At 34.0% G+C, this 20,793-nt stretch overlaps 2 protein-coding genes across 9 annotated transcripts; one reads left to right on the top strand and one right to left on the bottom strand.

The window, feature by feature from the left end:
* The first annotated feature begins 1,889 nt into the window (after positions 1–1,889).
* On the top strand, positions 1,890–9,014 carry LOC18445422 (uncharacterized). 7 transcript variants are annotated; one of them, XM_006855560.4, is made up of 8 exons: positions 1,890–2,322; positions 3,225–3,254; positions 4,608–4,700; positions 5,433–5,580; positions 6,286–6,553; positions 6,790–6,844; positions 7,938–8,013; positions 8,648–9,014. In XM_006855560.4, the coding sequence occupies exons 1-7, from the start codon at positions 2,191–2,193 to the stop codon at positions 8,010–8,012; spliced, it is 801 nt and encodes a 266-aa protein (XP_006855622.2). In that variant the 5' UTR covers positions 1,890–2,190; the 3' UTR covers position 8,013; positions 8,648–9,014. The 7 variants fall into 7 exon arrangements, 2 of the variants coding, with proteins under 2 accessions (XP_006855622.2, XP_088703414.1); XR_016041086.1 differs by having other exon boundaries at positions 1,914–2,322; positions 6,990–8,013; positions 8,648–8,955; XR_002282888.2 differs by having other exon boundaries at positions 1,946–2,322; positions 6,286–6,549.
* A 362-nt stretch (positions 9,015–9,376) lies between these two features.
* LOC18445421 (Plastid-lipid associated protein PAP / fibrillin family protein) lies at positions 9,377–17,203 on the bottom strand. Of its 2 annotated transcripts, XM_006855559.4 has the most exons (11): positions 16,694–17,203; positions 16,043–16,096; positions 15,307–15,381; positions 13,853–13,972; positions 13,003–13,194; positions 12,736–12,819; positions 12,537–12,629; positions 11,737–11,790; positions 11,478–11,557; positions 9,844–9,951; positions 9,377–9,616 (listed from the first exon to the last, which is right to left on the bottom strand). In XM_006855559.4, exons 1-11 carry the CDS (start codon positions 16,916–16,918, stop codon positions 9,544–9,546), a joined length of 1,158 nt encoding a protein of 385 aa, XP_006855621.1. In that variant the 5' UTR covers positions 16,919–17,203; the 3' UTR covers positions 9,377–9,543. The 2 variants fall into 2 exon arrangements, with proteins under 2 accessions (XP_006855621.1, XP_088703413.1); XM_088847287.1 differs by lacking the exon at positions 9,844–9,951.
* Positions 17,204–20,793: the final 3,590 nt, after the last annotated feature.

Below are 20,793 nucleotides of genomic sequence, written 5' to 3'. Positions count from 1 at the left end.
AATGCAATGACACCTCTACAAAATCATGTTTGTGATATATTTATGACCTTAAATTTTGCACACACACACTCTTCATCTCAATAATCAATCTCCCAAAAAAAAAAAAAAAGTTCAATTTGAACCCTAGATATGGTCAAAATGAGTCCCCTTATACAATCTTATCATTCTAATGAACAATCACAAAAAAGGAAAATTTGAAAACACAACCTATAAAGTATTTTTTTAGCCCAATTAACATAGATCGTTTATTTTGGTGAGATGCTTAGATCTAGGCCTTAGAAGGATTTTTTCATTTTCAATTTTTTGGATAGCTTTATTATCATGTATTCCCTAAAATATAAGATATCAAAACAATCGTATATATCAAAATAATAAATAGAGTTAGGAGAATAGTAACCTAATGAAATATCTTTTTTTTTTTCTTTAAATCCAGAGCTTCCTTATATATAGCAAGAAAGAGAGACTCAATGATACTAAATATTTAGGCAGCTATGAATTCCATGTGGGATTCAAATTTGCTTAAGCATTATGTTGCTATGCATAGAGAAGTTTGATTTTGATTTTTATTTTTATTGTTATTTTTTATTTTATTATTTTATTGGTGTATACAATATTGCATTTTGGATAGACCATTATTTTACATATTTAGGTATTTGTGTTTTGTTTTAGTTGCCTACAATCCTATATTGAGGAATTTTTTTATTTTTTTCTTTGAATAATGATCATATATTTTGGTTTATAGTTCTTGCTATTTACTAATGTAGTCCTTATATTTGGACTTATTCTTGTTATTTCATTTTATGCTCCCAATAGAGCTATGATATGTTTTGCATCGTGATAGTAGAGTTAGCACTGTTATTGAATTTATTTATTACTCTCACGACACTAGGTAAGACTATAAAATTATTGTTGAATAGCTTTAACGTATCTATATAATAATAGCAAATCATAATCCTATAATACATCATCTTTATATATCCGATTTTTTCCCTCCGTTTTTTTAGCCAAATCCAAAATATTAATGATTCTATAACTTACCTTAGTTTTTGGCGAAATGCATTTTTTACCTGAATTTTTTCTCTAACCTTTTGAAATAAAACCGATTTATTTATGATGTTTTGGTTATTAGTCCCCGACTTGCTTACTATATCTATTAGTAATGCATAACAACGAGGGGTTTTTTTAGGGATATGTTTTTGTCATTTTATATACGCAAAGCATTTAGGTGAAGAAGTAAAATATTACGTCTAATTAGTTTGTATTACAAATACTAAACATAAAGTTCCTTATTTATAATTTAGAACGAGAACCAGTATTTTTGTCATTTGGGTGAGGCCTCTTTGGGATTCCAAATAGTAAGCAAAGATCATTTGGACAATTTTTTTTAAAAATTGAGAATGTATTCCGTGGACTCATAAAACCCGTGTCCTTTATGATATTTTTCAAACATTTTTTCTACCTCTTCAAGCTTATGTTTATGTATACTTTTAAGGAAAATGATATGATAAGCTTATGTTTATGTATACTTTTAAGGAAAATGATATGATAGAGCTGTAATCCTATCAAAATAAGTAAAGCATCACCTTATAACTCATCGAAATTTGTAATTCAAGTATCGAAAAACTTTTACATGGATCATCTTTCTTTTAACATTACGGTTTTGGAAAATTTTGAGGATTTCAAGCTTTAAAAATAACATATATTGTAATAAGTTAGGTAAACCGTCTATTTTACGGTAGAAATAAGTATTCATAGGTATGTAAAATATTTACTAATTTTATAGTTTCAAAATTCATGTTCTTTTGAAAATTTGATTTTAGAGGCACGGAGATTTTTATTGCCAAAAGTACGTTGTTTGAGGCCGGGCTTTATTTTGTTTTATTAATAAAGCCTAGGCTCTATAGCCTAATCCATATTTAAAGGTTTTTCTAAATTCAAGTAAAATACAAGTGAATATTAAACAGAGAAGGTCTCGTGTGCAATTTGGTAAATTTCGATCGATTTTTTAGGTGCAGTAAACTTAAAAGTGGAGAGAGAGAGTATTCCACTTTGCTCCCCATGTTGCAGAGATGGAGGAGAGGGTTCCATAGCCAGCCTTGATGTTGTAGTGAATTTTAGAGAGAGAAAGTTCCCATTGCGAGCAATGATTTATAGCGAGTTTTAGAGAGAGAGAGAGGGGGGGAGAGAGCCATGATGAACGGTGTCCTGAAATCCAGAGTCTTCAACCGTTATGATAACCTCACCCCCTCTGTGGCCCACGGAACGGCCCTCTTTCATTCCAGTGCGGCTTCAGAGAGGAGGAGGAGGACGCAATGGGATTTTGTGAGTTTTCCATCGTTTTCCTCTTCCTCTTTCCATTTTTTCCTGGTACTCTCTTTCAATTTGTGGATTCTGTGACTGGTTAAAGCATAAAGGTGATATCTTGTTCCCACAAAAATTGGGTTTTGATGTTTTTTTCTTTGTTTTTCCCTGTTCATTTTTTGTGGGTTATATTTGTCTGCATTTATTTGGGTTTTTTGTGGAATATGTTCTGTAAATTTAGTTGAAATCTCTGGATAATATGTGATTTTGTTTTCATTTGTTCTGTACATAAGGGGGAAATTCGAACCGTGAGATTTTTATGTGCACCATCTTTAATGCTTTTAGCTCATTGAAAATGGTCGTAGTGTATTGATTGGGCATGTTATAATCTTGTATCAATTTGTATTGTACTTAAACATGTACTGTAGTGTAATTAAAGCATTAAACATGTTATATCTTCGTGAATCTTCTGAATTCTAGGTTTGTGTGTTTGTTATTGATATCTTACGTTGGAAAATGCTTTTTTATTTATTTCTTCCACACCCTGGAGGCATTACTGAAGAAGTCAGATATTACTGAAGTAATACAGTGCTATCAACGTATCACAACACAATTTATATTTGAATTCAAGGAAGAATCGCTTCCCATACGAAGAATTGTTTAAGAATTTATTATGTGTTTTACTGCTGGTCCTTTTAACATACAATTATCCTCTGCTAGATCATTTGGAGTTTTTCATGATCTTGTAATCTGCAGAGTATAAAACATCCTATGTAATTGTTAAATGATGAATTCAATTTAAGTGCTTTGATTCACTAAGTTTGGAATTATGATATTTATCAAAAAACAGTTTGGAATTATGATAGACGAGTTTGATGCTTTGATTTCTGTTTTCTTTTCATAACTTTGTTACTCTTTTCCAGGGCTTTGGTGCCGCTAGAGATTCCAATAAGGTAGAACTTCGAGAAACTGTTAACCATTATCCCGTGTGTTACTTTAAGTCATGCTTCCTTTGATGAAATGAATCCTAAACTACAAGATAATTACGGTGACCTTTATGTTCTTACTGTGTGGAAGCTGAAAACAGGTGTAATTAGAACTGTACTGTTCCCAATTTCGAGGATGCTATTGGCTATTTAAGATAGTTAAAGAATCAATAGAAAAACAGTAATCTACAAAAAATGGTTTTATCAGTTTTGGGAAAAAGGTACAAAATCCTACATATAGAAACTTTTACATAAAAATATCACGCTTTATGAGGTGATGTGAAGCCTAATATGTTATTTTAGAAAAGGTTCAATCGCTATATTGCCCATACCAATAAAGTGCAGCTAAGAATATCTCATAGCATTGCCTGATTAGACAAAACAAAAGAGTATGTCATGTATTTCCTTTTCGACTTTGATTCTTTGTACCAACTTGGAAATTTTCAGTCTGAAGAGCCCAGTCTTGTCCTCTCTTCTCCTTTTCTGATGGGGACAAACTATGCATGTTTCATTTTTTGGAGATATTATCAAATATTCCACCTTGAAAAAAGTGAGAATAAGCGATCACTTAATTTTGTTGAAATAGCGAAAAACTGTCATTACCCTTGTGAACCTAGCTCTGCCTTGTTCCCTCCCTCCCTTCTCTGTTTTGGGGAGAGGGTAGGAGGCAAGCATGATGGCAGTTTTCACTGCTTTGTAGTCAAGTGGCATTTTATCCAAAAATATAAATAAAAAATAAAAGCAGCATGTTGGTTTTTTCTATTTAGTCATATTTTCTAATTCCACCAACCCCACCCCCCCCTTTCTTCTCCATTCAAAAATGAATGCGGTAAGATTGTCAAACAATCAATGCAAATATTCTTTCTCCCCCACCCCCACCCCCACCCCAAAAAAAAAAAAAAATGCTGTTCCCTCTTCACAAAAAAGTACAGTTCTCATTGTTATCTATATTTCTGAGTGGCAGCTCAAGAGTTCTGTATGGAGTGGCATTCTTTCTTTGACCAGTGAGTTATCAAAATATTTGTTTAGCTGAAATGTAAGTGAAAACTAAGAGCATTCTACACTGAGCACAACTCTTGGGGTGATTTTTGACATCATGCTCTAGTGTGTATTAAAGTTCTTTGTTCTTTTTATCCTTTACATATTAAAGGTCCTCATTATTTGTTTCACTTTAAGAAAATGGATTGTATACACTATCATACTACAACTACTTTGAAAGTGACGCTTGTTCCTCTTTCTTACTCCCCCTCTTTCTCTTATTGCCGGTTCCTTTCTGTTTTCTGTTTTGTAATTACTTTGCCTCGGATTTTGTCCTTGTAGAGATTCAACAGTTACACAAACAGATTCCGAAGGATGGAAGGGAAAAAGACATTGCTGAGGAATGTTGCTGCATTTGCAGATCATCTATTCCAGGTTTGGATTTTATCGAATTTCTGGCCTCAATTTTTTTTATAAAAGATGGTTGCTGGCATTTTCCTTTCCTCTTGGATCATTGACTTTCACTAGGTTTTGGTAAATCTTATTCTAGGGAGAGATTTCTTTTTCAATCAAAATTCTTATATTTCTAATAAATTATCAATGAAGATATTTATTAGGAAGCGATAGAGAGTGAATTGGATCAGAAGGTATGCCCTTAGACCCCATTTTGTAGAGCACACCTCAGTAGGTACCTACACTAAAGTCTCTATCTCCTTAACTGTACCTTAATATCTATAGAACAGATAGGTCTAAAATAAATAAATAAATAAATAAATAAATATATATATATATATATATATATATATATATATATATATATATATATATATAGAACAGATAGCTAATACTATGAAACACAAGCATGCATGCGCACACATACACAAGCATGCATGTGCGCACACATACACACAAACATGCATACATCTGTGTGTGTTTGTGTGTAGTACTTCAGCACTGTTTGTGTTCTGCATGTATAGTTAAGGAATGTTTGATTCATTAGGAAAGTACATGCGCAAAGGGGTACAAATTACTTAGTAGAATATGTGCGCAAACTTGCATGCCACTGTATATAGAACATACTTCTATTCTCTAAAATAAATTTCATCTTCTGAACTACTGATAGCCTGAAAGTAGTTATTGTTATAATCATCTCGCATTATGTATCAGAGCTGGCGATTGGGTGATGAAGAGAATGATCATTCAGAGTCTCGCAAGGGCACCTCATGGGCATATGGAAGTGCATATGGTGGAAAGAGAACCAGGCAAAGTACTTCTGGCTCACAGGAATCTCCTTGGGGAAGTTACAGGAGGAAAAGTAAGGAATTTATATGAATTTTTTTCTAATCCCAAATTTCTAATTACCTAAGAAAGAACTTTCTATATCTCGAGTTTTGAAAATTAGAGTTATTGCCATTGGCTATTAAGTTTTTTCAGCATGAGAATCGTATCGTGTTCACATCTTTCATTTTCTTGGGAATCTTGGCATCATGATGTTTGGAGAAACCTGTAAGAAGGTATATAAATTGAATAATTATAAAAGAAGAAAGAGAGCGTGAGTGACAATGTTGTGCTCCCAGTGATGTATAAACTACAGAGAAATAATTAATCTTCTTCCTGAGCCAAAATATAAAGCAAAAGTTGGTAGCCCTTCTGCTAGGGACGGAAGATTATCAATTCACTTTTGCTTCATACCTTCCACTTCTTTTGTTGCCAAAGTACAAATTGGAGCTTTCTTCTTCAGCATTAGTCACTGATTGTAATGGTGGACGGGGTTTATTATATACTCTTCCATGCTAAAGAGTATAAGAAATAGATGTTGCTTTCGTGGTTATATACCATATCTCGTAATATTTTCACGGGAAATTATAATAGAGTGCAATGGGATACATAAAAACGCAGTCCTTTGGAGTAATTACTACTTTTTGTAACTGTCCCTCTTTTGGATTATAGTGCTTTCACTATTTTCATTGAACAATGGACTTAAATAAGTGACCGACTGATCATATGATCATTTACCCAGAGAAAGGAGGCTTCCATTTCTGCTTTGATGAAGATGAGGATGTTGAGTTTATATTTCGATCTGCTTTTGGAGGTGAACGTTACTGTTATTGGTCATTTAATAAGGGGAGTAATTTCCATTGGAGGGAAGCTTCTAGAACCACTTGGAATTGGAGATCTAGGAGAGAAAGCTATTCTTCAGATGAAGATGAATCTGATTCAACTTCAGAGAGACTGGCTCTTGGTTTGAGTGCTTCTGAACCACTAAAGCTAGAAGATGTTAAGAGTGCGTAAGTTTTTTTTTCTTTTTCACTATTCTTTTTTAGTTTTCTTTTGGAAAATTGTTTCTTTCTTTTTTATTGTCCTCGCGAGGTTTTACATCTTCTTGCTTTTCCAAACCAATTCCTTGTTTCATATTGTATGATTTCGACTTTTGCTCTAGAGAAATTGAAGATATTTTTAAGTCCATATCAATGGCTGCCATGTTACCACTTTTATTGTTTCTTATATCGTTTTTCATTTCCAGATACCGAGCTTGTGCTTTAAGATGGCATCCAGATCGTCACCAGGGTTCTTCAAAGGTATAATTCTCGTAAAAATAGTCATGAGGTTAAGTTTTAGATAATATTGATGGACATGGATTGTTGATTTGGTACTTGTTTGTTTGAAAAACGCTAATGTTTAAGTGATTGCCCTCATTTGTATTTGCTGTTCCTATGCCTTCAGCATTGTTTTTAGGATCAAAGCACGCATGATTTAGTGGTCTTTAGGTGAACTCTCCACCAAATTTGGCTCAAGAAACATCTTGAGGATTTTAGCGGGAGAACTTCATCACAAAGCATCTTGATGAAGCATTTCCTCTGTCAATATTCAGGAAAGAAAAGGGATTTTGGTGGCAGGGGACCTCTAGTTGTTCTTTTTACATGGTTGTGAACAGCCAGTAGTCTTTTCTTTTTTGAATTGCCAGGATGGGTTCTGGTCGATAAGACCTTAACAAATTGGGTTTAGTGATCTACTTGACTGAAACCGTTCAGCCAATTCATTGAATGTGTTGTATGAACTGAAAGGAAGATTCTTATACCACCATGGTATGCTGCTCTCTATGCCCCAAGAAAAGAGATTACATGGGATAGGACCCCTAAATCTTCTGTAAATTCGAGAACCTCCTGAAGTACAGATCCCAGGTGACGCTTGGGAGATCATTCTGTATTTAAGGAAATTTTTGAGCGGGAAAATGAGTGATTAGAGCTCTGTAACATAACCTGAAGGATCTTTACATAGATGAGAAGAGAAGCATAGAACAGTTGCTCTCTGAGTATCATGTTCATGTAGGGAAAGTATACTACTGCACTATACCCATCGTGTGTGTGACTTCCACTTGACAGACCGATGGACTTTGGGCACTGGAATGGTTCATCGCCATTCTCCATCTTTGAATATGAATTGTGGGGATTGTGGGGATGAATGGCATACGCACTGCGCACATGATGTTCTCCATGTGTTGCGGCTTGTTTGAGTGTTGTGCTGTTACATACATACAATTGGATGTGCTTATACATGTCTGCTTTTGCCAGAACTGTTGTGTACCGACTTATTCACTATATCATAATGGCTTAAATTTATTTGCTTGAGATTTAAACTTAGTTGTTAAACATTAGCTTTATGTGGAAATAGGTGGCAGCAGAGGAGAAATTCAAGCATTGCAGTGCTGCTTATAAGTCCTTATGCGATAAACTGGCCCCAGCATAAGGTAATCAAATAGGACGCTTCTCTCAATTTGGCTTAATAAGGTACTTTGGTGTTCAATACGCAAAGGAAATATCCACTTGGGTTTTGATGAAAGAAATTGATGTACATATAGAAAATTTATCATAGTTATTTCGTGAAATTTGACGTAACTTCCCTATCAAATGAAACAATTAAATTTAAAGCTTCAAACCAAAACCCGCCCCTTCTCTATTATCCCTCTTCTCCTTATATTTATCTTGTTAAAGGCTATGTTTTATGTTTTATGAGATTGTTTGTTCTAATCCGTTCCTCTTTTGTGTCATCCGTTATCCCCTCTAAATGGTAGTTATCCATGCCTGGTTGTCACATTAGAACATATTTTACTAGTTTCAGGCTTATTCACAGTTTTTTCTGGAATCTCATATCGAATAATCAAGTCTGTAATTTTTATGTCATTCTGAAACTAATTACAAGAAAAGCTATTTTTGGGTTCTCATTTAGAGAGCTACAGCATGTGCATGTGTGTCTGTGTTTGCTCACACGTGTGTGGTTGTGCTGGCCTGCATGAGAGAGAGATGATCTAGGAACTCTAAACTGGTAGTTATCTTGTTGTTGAGATTCCTCACCATATGATTGATACCTTTATCTAAAATCAGGTGAAGCATGATTCAGTTTATCAGCACCATTCGCTGGCTCATTTTTCACTCAGATTTGCGGCCTAGCTGGGCCCCCCTCGCTGGAATGGAGGCTACATCTTTGCACAGCCACCCATGATATGCAGTCTGCTTAAGGGAGGTTGATGCTCCCTCACTTACCCAAAAAAAAAAGAAAAAAGGTTGATGCTCCTCTTCGATGCCCACGTACTAATATGGGAAAAAAATAAATTAAAGGAGTCTTGTTCCTATAAGATTCAATTTTGTTGTGCTGTCTTTGCAATAATTTGAAAGCTTATTTAGATTCAAAATATTGAACTCGTTGGCTTTTTCCTTTGATTCTATTGAGGCTTCTCTGATTTAGGATAAATTTTATTGTGTTCATGCAGTATGGCCTGTCAAATGATGGTGGTAATTTACCAGTGACTGTAAGCGGTTGCATGAGTCATGTATTGGTCGATTAGCGGTCGATTTATTGCATTCATGTAATTTTTGGGTGAATGGTTTTGGTATTTCTGGAAAATTAATGTGGAAATATGTCTGTTTTTTTCTTTCACAAGCAAAAAGATTTTCGAGAAAATATCATTTAAGGGTTTGAATCCCTTAGCAAAATCATTGAAGGCCCCTTTAAACGATCGTAATTAAACAATTGAAGGGTCTCTTTTCTGCTTTTTCGTTTATTTAGATATCTTCTCAAAATATTTTACAAATTTCTAGTCGGCAAGGCCAATCTTTATAACTACGACAAATACTATATTACATTGATTTTTATTTTCAAAATAGTACATGATATTTGCGAAACAAATGTTAACAACAAATTAAGATCATTACAAAATGCATGAATGTCAAGCTTTTGGTCTAATATGCATCTTTTGCTCTTTCGGTACCGAGTTTATTGTTTACTTAACACGGACATGGACAGTTAGATAGTCTTTGTATCCTCGTGTTATCCGGATCTTGTTATCAATATACCTGCAATTCCAATTTTGCATAAGAAATTTAGATCTTCATACGTAAAGCAAGTAAAGCAAAATTATAAAAATTATCAGATCTCTCAGCCTCAACAGAACTCAAGTTTTAACAACGAGGTTTTCGGTGCAACTCCCACACTTGCTGAAAGCCCAGAGAGAGAGAGAGAGAGAGAGAGAGAGAGGTGGGCAAAACGTAAACTTATGTTGTTTAAGTTGACTAACACTTACAAGAGTTCTACATTGACCTTTTTGCTGATATCAAGAGGGAACCTAAATGCACCAAGAACAAGTGCCACTTCGTTGATTACCACCTCATATTTCTTCTGGCTCAAAGTTCTGTAATCAGGCAAAGTCTCACAGTTCGAAGTTTGTCATGAAATTAAAGAAAACTCTCTCCAAATTTCATGAATATTAGCATTCAGAGCAGGATACTCAGTGGAATGTGTATTTTGAAATCTATATGAATATATAAGGTTCAACATCGGTAATGGATTCAGAAGCCCCTCAAAAAGTATATCAGAAACTGAAGAGTAAAAACCCTTTATTGAGAAAAGCATAAAAAGTATACGAGCAAGCAGAGGAACAAAAGGAATGATCGTATTTCTTAAAGCATGTGGGATAGGTTCCATAGCCACGGGTCAAACAAGTTACAGAAGATTTGAAGGAGTCCTTCACATAAACCAGTAACCGGGTTTATGCTAAGGCTTGTCCAATCTGGTGTGTAATATAAATGGTTTTTGGTGTTTTCAAAAGATTATGCCCCATGTTCTAAGTCACATGCATCTAAAAAATATGACCTTGTTTCTCCCATCACAAGCCCTAGAACATAGCTAAAGGAAGCAGCTATGAAAGCCAAGCTTATGCACGGGACCAGATGATCACAGATGAAGGCACCTTGTTTAAGATTTTCAAAGCACTCACTACAACAATAGTTCAGAATTACAACAAAACCCTGGGGAAAAAAAATGCCACAGGAGAATGTGCTCCATTCTGATATTTCTCTTTTCTTTTTATCAATTACACAATTTCATTGATGTGCATAAGCTGTATATAGAAACTGTTTATGTGCAGGTTCATTGTTTGGGTACTTATCATGGTTGTTTCACTGAATGAAACCACTACAAACAATAGGGTAAAAGCCTAACGACAGAGCAATTGACGAAAGGAATCTCAGTTCTAGGTTATCAATGTATCATAAAGACTAACTTCAAAAGGTGCAGCATACCATAAAGACTAACTTCAAAAATCTCCAATGTGAGAAGGTGAGAAACAATAGAACATCGATAATGGGAAAAAATGGATATAAAACAGAAAAAAACTGAAAAATGCATATATAACAGATTATAACAGCAAAATATCTAAGAAATCATTTTCCTATTTTCTTTATGGAAGGGCTTTTTTCCTTTTATAGAGACCATTTTTTGGTTATTTTCATTCGGGAAATTTATCAAATAAGATGAATTATTTAACATTCTACCCATTTGCAACTATTCCAACTCATGATCATTTGGGTTTTGATGGGTATTTTGAAATTAAATCAAACAATATGGATAGATTAGTAAATAGCTCATCTCTCATGGGTATTTTAGTAAATTTCCCTTTTTTATTATAATGGTCATTATGCAAATTTTTACAACATAATTTTTGTATAGAAGTTGGATATGCGTTCTACTTGTTAGGTATTTTTTTGTGCAGCACTACCTTTATAAACATTATTCTCAGAGGCCGTTTCCTTTATAATGCCATTATGGCCATTGCATCGCTGTTTTTTTACAACCTTCCCAGTAACCTGTTGCTTAAAAGATTCTTCATTTCCTACCTTATATTTTATAGTAGTGTAATCAAGGATTCAGGGAACGTACGTGTAGTTGCCTCGCACTTGCAGTCTAACTCCTGGAAACAGCTGAATCTGATTCTCTAATAATCCATTTTCCTTGACCATCTGAAGGAGGAAAGATAAATTATTATGATCATCATATACTTGGAGCAACATCCTCCAAGGATGCAGTATTGCAAATGACTGAATGAAAAATAGCAAAGTCAGAAAATTTTTTATGTGAAGCACTCTATGATTCTTTTATTTCTTAAGTATGCAAGGATAAATTTTTTTGCTCAGTTTACCTGCAAACCTTTGAGTCCACTGGCAGCACTCTCTAACCAACTTTCATCTTCAGGCTGTGATAACAATGGCATTCAATTAGAAGGAAGAAACATTCATGGTATTTTACTCAGTCAAACAAGATGCAGCAAGTTCAAGCGGATGGTTTCAAACTCCAAAGAAACATGTCTCACAGGTATAGGTACAGGAAAGAAAAAGATATTATGCAAGTGAGAGTGAAAGGACCAGACAAATTTTAAGAGGCTCATATGTCAGTGTTAAATTATGTTACTGATGAAATTTTATGTTAAAAAATTCCTCTGCAGATAATACTTTTCCATTTTTCCACTATACAAAGAAAAAGCATTTGCATAAAACCATTAGATTAAAACAATAATCTACATATTTCCTTTCCAGGTTGTAGATTCCATTGGTAAACAAAGAGAGATGTTTATCAATACAAAAGTACAGATTGGGAGGTTACACTCTCAGAATCACTACTTCATATTCCTACCCATGAACACTACTGGCACTATGTTACTCTTTACCCTGAGAACACTTAGGCCACACCCATTTTTACCAATCAAAAAGACCTAGCTGTATAGCATTACTATGGAATATGGATAAACCAGCTGATGTTTACAAGTAGAGCACATGGGTCAGGATGCCTGGGGATATAAAAGGTGCAGCACTATATCTAAGGTCACAATGGATTTAAGGATGTAGACATGTCCTAGAGTGCACAAAAGGATAATAGTGTCTTTCTTTGTGTAATAGACAGATAATGTAGAAAAACACGATGATTTTCAATAATGAAAAATACCTGAGAACTCCATAATAATTGCCATTCTCCTAGTCCAAATTCTGGATCTCTAATTTGTACATCCTGATTTGAAGATATAAATTCCTCTACGACCTGTTGGAACATATGGCAGTTAAGTGGCAAAAACTGGATATAATCAACATTTACCATAAAACGACAGACTGAATGGAAGCACCAAATAAGGAACAGATTTACTAACCTCTCTTACTCCCTTCCCTCTCAATATTGCAGATAATAATCTCTGCCTCGGTTCAATTTTCTTTTGCAGAACAAAGGTGGTGCCCTGCACAGAACACCATAAGTTATTAAACCATCTAAAAGAATAAATCAGACCGTAAAAAGAGAAGCAGACTAATAATTCAAAAGATCATAAGTAATGTTAACATATTACACTAACTATCCTCAAGCATTTGGAAAAAAACAGAATGATTTGGAACATGGGTACATAAAACTGATCAGCGTGTACCTTATTTCCTCTTGAAATACGAATATTTCCAGAGTGAGAGAGATAAGTAGTATCCAACCAACCCTTTGCTTCATCTCCTAGAAGCCTAAATGGCACTGGATACGGAACTTTGAAAGGCAAAAATTTAAAGGAGAATGCTGCCCTGTCAAACTGGAAAAGGATGCGTTTTCCATCTTTAACCGATGCTGCCGCCTGGCAAACCAAATAGAATAGAAGTCACTGAAAAGTAAACAGGTTAAAGCAAAGTATTAAAAATTAAAGCAAAATAATAAATTGTTGCGACTGAAAAATGGCTTCAGGTTAAAGCAAAATAATAAATTGTTGCGACTGAAAAATGGCTTCAGGTTCAAATGTTAAACATTAGATCAACCTTCTTAGCACAGCAGTAAGCATAATTCTCCTGTTACCTTTATCCATATTTTTCAATATGTTGGCGGTTATGATGCCTCAATCGGATCATTGCAACACACAGATAAGCTATACGCAGAAAAGTAATAGTAAGCACAAGTGATTGAAAACTTTTTCAGCTATACAGCCCGAGTGTATAAAGGATCAACACAATGGTACATGAGGCATAACTTGCCTATCAAATTGTTGCATGTACAGAAGTCAGAATCTCAGTCCAAGTAGCCATTTCCCATGCAAACTGCTGCTAAGTTCAGGCTTAGTTCATGTCTTAAAGTGCTTAAATAAATAGCACCTAAGAAATGAAAATGTTGTGAGGGTCATACTGATCAATCATGTTACACAAAAACAAATGGAGGATGGGATTTAAACAGCAGCTATGAAAAATTACTGCTAAGAAACACAATGAAAATTGTAGGAAGGGAATAAGTATACAATAGAATACCTCTACTTTCAGCTCACCCACTGAATCTGAGAACTTCACGATGTTGCAGACCCTGGGGTCATCTGTCCTTAGATAAACTTCTTGAAAGATACTGAATGTATCAACCCCAACAAAAGTTCTCTAGCAACCATGCACAAAATGGCAATGTCAATTTTCAAACAAATAATGAATAATAATAAACAGAACCTGCTTTTTTAAAAAAAAACCACTAACATCATTTTCAAGAATTAGAAGTAGTCGCAAAGAAAGCTTTAAGCACTATGGAAACAAATATTGTAAGGTTGTCAAATATTTTTCAAGACACAATGGTCAAAACTGTAAATAGAATTTACAATGGCATACTAGTTTCTGACATTTCTGCAAAGATTTACAATCTAAAAAAGCATTTTCAAAAGGAAAAAGTTGATATAAGGGGGCAACCTTAAATTGTAGAACTACGGATGCACCGCAAAAATCCATCCGCGAAGGTTGTTTTAATGTCGAAAAACATCTCGATATCGAGATGTATGACTATGACTAAAAAAATGATTTTGAGTACCAGAAATAGTGCACTTACAATACATTATCTAGACTGTCCATTTTCAAGTTTTCAATATGTTTATAGATCTACTTGATCTTAATCATTTTTGGAGTTCAAAATTTTATAATTAGATATGAAAATAGATTTTGAGATAATCCTAAGAATATTTTACATCAAAATTATATGTCATGATAAAATTTGAAGTTGCACCTTAATTGGATTGTTTAAGGTTGCAACCTTATGGAAACCACACCCTTTTCAAAATTATTCATTTTGTTTAATAATCTTCTAAGACTAGATTCCTGCTTCTATTACTTCACATATTAAGGTATTAGATTCTTTTTTATTCTTTTCTTGAAGTTATTCTAATCATTCGTGATTCTAGGGGTTCTATCTGTTTATGTCCCCCCTTTTTCTACACCATTTGACAATCCCAGTTTCCAAAGGAAATAGACTTTCCTCAAAGATCTTGTGCTATGGAGAACAATTAGGATTGGAAACTTAGGTTGCTTCCTATTGAGGGAAAGTGACATGGGTATCGTGAGGCTGAAAAGCACAAATGACTAATAAACTAGCAAATGACTTGGAATAGTTATTAGTAAGCCTATATCACCTATTTTGGAAGGCTAGAAGCATATATGTGAACATAGTGATGCATAACCATAAAAAGTACATATGAAAGTACTCTAAAAAAAAAGAAAAATCATATGAATGTAAAATCCGATCGAACATGGTCATGTATAAACATGTAAGCATATAACATTACATGAGTAACTAGTTTGATATGCATCCTTCCTATGTATCCAATGCATGAGTACTTATGTTCATTATAACCTCTAAAGAAAGCATATAAACATGTCATGAACAACAAATACTACTTAAGAATATAATAATCAACATATTAAATCTCCAAACAACTTCTTGAAACTTTTACTTGAATTGGAGATGCAGTGCCCGGTCTTGTAGTAAAGATAAGTTGCCAACAACCTTCAATCAGGCTGGAGCTTGTCTGCCAAATTGTAGTTCACCAATATGAGATCCTAACTTAATGCAATGAAAAGATAAAAGTTTATTTGATGATACAATCCATACTAGCAGAACCATCAAGATTGGAGATCAGTAAAATATGGGGGATGCTCTTCCCTAGAAGAAAATTTGGCATATTCATCTAGAAAGACTTGCATAAACTATTCATCAAAGTATAAATAAGCAAATGCAGCAGCGTTGTATTCAAGTAAGAAATAGGACCGTCACCAAGTGTGAGTGTATAAGCACGCCTATGCAACCGAATAAAACAAACAAGGACAAAGTAGGCCAAATAAAAAAGTACTAGCAATTGCAGATTTGAACAGTACTAGCAGAAGATGTATAAATTATTTTACAAAATGATTAACACAGAGGTACATGATTAGTAAAAACTACAGTGTAATATTCAGATACAGCAAGCACCAATAAAGAATCAATTCCATCTTTTCAGAAGGAATTAACCTTGAATATGTGAACCAAAACTACACTTATACTACATCAAATTTGCAAATCCAACAAAGATTGATGAGAGTGTTTAAAAATCCAGTCTCACTTTTTGCATACCCCATTCTACCAGTATTAACAAAATAAACAATTTTGAAAATAGAAAATAAACAACAAAGTTTCACTAATTCATGACTTACAGGGTCCCTGACACCTTCAGATTTTTCGAGGACCTGCACAGCTTGATCCACATCCTGGATTATATCTCGAAAGTCACATTCTACACCAAGACATTCACCTCCCAAAATCATTAATTAATTTCATAAACCAACAGATCTCCAATAGGGTGACGAATGCATAAAACAAATCCAAATTAAAACAATCATAAAATACTCCATTTGAGTATGTCATGAAGCACTAGGAATTCAGAAAATTCAACACCAATTCTTGAGTCAAATATCAAATGAGTCAAAATTTAATAACTCTTCCTAAAGAGATCAGGAATTACACGTTTTTTCATTAATTCGGAAGTAAAATAAAAATGGATTTGAGATTTTATAGGAAACTTATTTTAAAAAAAGGATTCATCAAATGCAGTGGGTTTTCTAATAAAAACTTTTTGCCACTTTTTCTAAGTTACAGAACTCCTTAACTCTAAGCTTCTATGCCAGCACCTGTAACTTCCTATGTGAGTGCAATTTTGAGATGAGACTAGAGTAGATAACCAAACCAAAATCCTAAAAGATGCTCCCCACTGGAAAGAAAGCACAATAAAACCCATGAATGAACTCGAACCCTAGAAATACCTTAACTTACAAGTGCCCATTGGCAAACCGGAAACCTAGAAGTACCTGGAGTTGCGCTTTAGAAGCAGAGCGCCCACGACCTTGGACACCCAATAAGCATTCGAGTAAATGGGTCTCAGAATCAGTGAAGGAAATGCTCCGGTTTTCTGCTAAAGAAGCAAATGCCACTTTTACCGGTTTTGAATGTAAGGATCTGAAGGAGCGAGGGTATAAGGTAGAAGGACAGGAAGAACGCCATGAATACCCTAATCCTGCAACTTCAGTAGCCATGGAAATGGAGCCCTGAAAACTTGAAATGTTTTGTAACAAATATTCGTTTTTGTGGGCCCGCCGTATCACAAATCTCTGGTTCAGTAAGGTTTTGGATTATGGAATTTTCGATGGCTGGAAAGTTTTGGAAAATTCAGCCATCAAAAATTCCACGATAATGGCCCGTTTGGATTCCTGGATTTTTCAATCTTGGGAAAAGCCCATCTTGGAATTGAGATTATCTGGAAATGGCAATTCCCTGTTTCGATCGCATACGGTATAAAATCAAAAAAATACAAATTCCATGTTTGGATTGTCTCGAATATCTTTTTTATAAAAATGCAATTTCTCTCTCTCTCTCTCTAACTTTTGAGATAATTTTTCTCTCTAAAATTTGAATACAGTATAAAATTTGAAATAACTTTTCTATCTAAATATTTTGAGATAGTTGATCTCTCTAAAAAAATTTATGGACTTTCTGTCTCTAAAATTTGATATAGTTTTTCTCTCTAAAATTTTGATATAGTTTCGTTCATTAAAGAATTTCAAATAGTTTATCTTTTTAAAAATTTCAAGTAATTTCTCTCCTTAAAATATAATATAGTTTTATCTCTATAAAATTTTACAGTACTTTCTCCATCTAAAACTTAAAATTTGTCTCATGCTAAAATTTGATATAGTTACTCTCTCTAAAACTTTAAGATGCCCTTTTTCTAAAACTTAAATTTTGAGATAGTTTATCTTTCTAAAATTTTAATATACTTTTTCGCTCTAAAACTTAAAATTTGATATAGCATTTTTATCTAAACTTTTTTCAAATAGTTTCTCTTTCTAAAAAATTTAGGCATTTTTCTCTATCTAAAATTTGATATAGTTTCACTCTTTAAAGTTTTAAGATATTTTTCTCTATCTAAAATTTAAAATTTGATATAGTTTCTCTCTTTCAAATTTTCAAGTAGTTTCTCTATCTAAATTTTAATATACTTTCTCTTTTTAAGATTTAAAATTTGAGATAGTATCTCTATATAAAAAAATTTAAATATTTTTCTCTCTAAATATTTCAAATATTTCCTCTATATATTTTTATATAGTTTCTCTCTCTAAAGTTTTAAGATATTTTCTCTCTCTAAAACTTAAAATTTGAGATAGTTTCTCTCTCTAAATTTTTTTGGTAGTTTTTCTATCTGAAACTTGATCTCTACAATTTTCATATGCTCGTTAAGAAACATTGTAATCTTTTTTTATCATGTTGGACTATTTGGATGGAGTGATCATTCTAAAAGCATTGCTCGATCCATATGTAATCTATAATCTTTGACTTGGAAAGAAGAAAAAATCTAAACATTTACAATAAATTCTCTAAATTCTGTTGGTAAGTGTGTATGGCCATATGTAATCTATAATCTTTGACTTGGAAAGAAGAAAAAATCTAAACATTTACAATAAATTCTCTAAATTCTGTTGGTAAGTGTGTATGGCCATGGGGCTTTTAAACGTGCAATATTTATCTTTTTTATAATTTAATACTTATCACTAAAAAATGAAGGCTTTTTAGAGAGAGAAAGTGTCGTTATTTAATGGCTAGAAAGTAACTACCCACTCCCGAGAATAACAGTGCCACATTTTTTAAGAGATTTCAGCTTTTTAGAGAGAGAGTGTGTCATTATCTAAAGGTTAGAGAGTAACCACCCACTTCGGCGGATATCATGACCACGTTTTCCTAGTGATTTCAGTTTCTTAGTGAGAAGAAATGTCATTATCTAAAAGGTAGAAAGTAATCACCCACTTTCGAAGATTACATAGCCACATTTTCTCAGAGATTTCAAGAGAGAATGGCCTCCTCCATCCCTCTTTAAGTAGGGATTTCATAGTCATGGAAAGGTTCACAGAAATTCACAGAATTCTCACAGTTCGGATAAAAACCTGATCTTTACGATCGATAGTCTCTCGACACTGCCCCTAATCCTAAGAACGGGTTCATCTCTTCCCTCTAGTTTTTCAACAAATTCCTCTATAAAAATTGCCAGATTTGGACTAGATCAATCTACATAGTGTTACATAACCAAAGCCATCATCTTTAATTATTTTACCGGATGGAGAACCAGAACCATTAGCTTTAGACAGAAGTGGATCAAATCCTTCTCTAACGTGAGAAACTTCAAATTCCTCTGCTTCGTTGGTCAAAAAATACAAATATGCCTCCTTTAACACCTACAAAACCCCAATGATTCTTTACAAATCACCAAACTTTGCTGCCTTCATGGAACTTCTTTAACAATAGAGCAACCTGATCATCATTCCACAACTATAAATGAATCGTATACATCTTCCTTAGAAAGCAGATCAGATTCACCTTCTATTGTGTCAGAGCTTCAGATCAGAAACTAGACAATGGAGCTAACAAAACTCTCTTTTCACAAGTGGTTATATCCATGCTTACTCTTCTTATAGTAACCAAGAAGCTTGCTTTGGGTTTCACTGCAATGGCTTTTCTCTCTTACTTTCTGAAATTAATGGTGAAGACCTTTGGTTGCCCATTAATACCTCGCATTACTGTGTTTTTTTAGAGAGAGAATGAAAATGCTTTTGCTTTGGGTTTCACTGTAATGATTTTTCTCTCCTACTTTCTCAAATTAATAGTGAAGACCTTTGGTTCCCATTAATAACTCGCATTTTTGTGTTTTTTACAAAAAACCTTTCAAAATATACTGAGATGCAACTTACCTGCAGCAAACTTTTTCTCTCATTTTTTTCTAAAAAAACAAACTTTTTATGCAAATACCTTCCAAGAGAAAAAGTTCATTTTTTTAGAATAAAATGCCCTTCCCATAGTACATGCCAAAGCATACTTAAATAGTGCCGGAGCCCTGTGACTCAGAATGCTACACTGCCGGAGTGCACTTACGCCGTGCCAGAGCACACTTATGAAGTGCCGGAGGGTTGTGTCTTTCCCGTAATATATTGCCGGAGCGCCCCTAAACAATGCCGGAGCCCTGTGTTATATTGTCGGAACACACTTACATAATGCCGGAGCACTGTGTTACATTGCCGGAACACATTTACGCAGTGCCAGAGCGCACTTACATAATGGGTAAAGTCTTTTTTTAATCATTGGGATGGGGGGGGGGGGTATTTGCATAAAAAATTTGTTTTTTTGAAAAAAAAATGAGAAAGAAAAGTAGTTGGAGGTAAGTTGTATAAAAAGTTTATTTTGGAGAGCTTTTTATAGTTTTCCCTAGATAATTCTTGGATCGTTGTCAGAAATCCCTATTCCAAACGTACAAATACACCTATCCAAATAGTGGTCGACAATTAGCCCTTGAAATCCTTGGGCCTCATTTGGCACTCTATAAAAGCCAAAAAAAAAACAGTTCCTTGAATTTTAGAGAGAAATGATTGACGTTTTGCGAGAGAGGACATCGAGTTTATAGAAGAGAGATGATCGAGGGTAAAAGATTCATTTACAAAAGATAATATTTTCACCTATTTATGTAGGAATTTTTACAAAAATATCAGGTAAAAACCAGTAAGATTTATTGGGAATCATTGGTATGTCTCATTTCCAGGGAAGGGTATCAAGGAAATTAATTTTCACGGACCCAAAACAGGACGTCAATGATCTCTCTCTCCATTCACCACCAACTACGGTGCCATCAAGTGACCCCTAACGACCATAAAATATAACTTTGGGAGTTTGGAAAACCATGAACATTCACATTAGGAATTGGGAAACAAATTCCAACGGTAATTGGTCATACACAATATCACTGTTTTTTACCATCAGAACGGTTAATAATTTAATAAAAGGTGTGGTTTGTATAGAGCCCAAGCTTTAAGCTATCAAAGTAAAACACACCTTCAAATAGTGTCGAGAAATGTGGTTTCTATACTGAAAA

This window comes from Amborella trichopoda, chromosome 9 (genome assembly GCF_054954075.1).
Source record: "Amborella trichopoda isolate Santa Cruz 75 chromosome 9, AtrichopodaSantaCruz75HAP2 v2.0, whole genome shotgun sequence".
NCBI lineage: Eukaryota > Viridiplantae > Streptophyta > Magnoliopsida > Amborellales > Amborellaceae > Amborella > Amborella trichopoda.
This window is presented reverse-complemented; position numbering and strand designations above follow the sequence as displayed.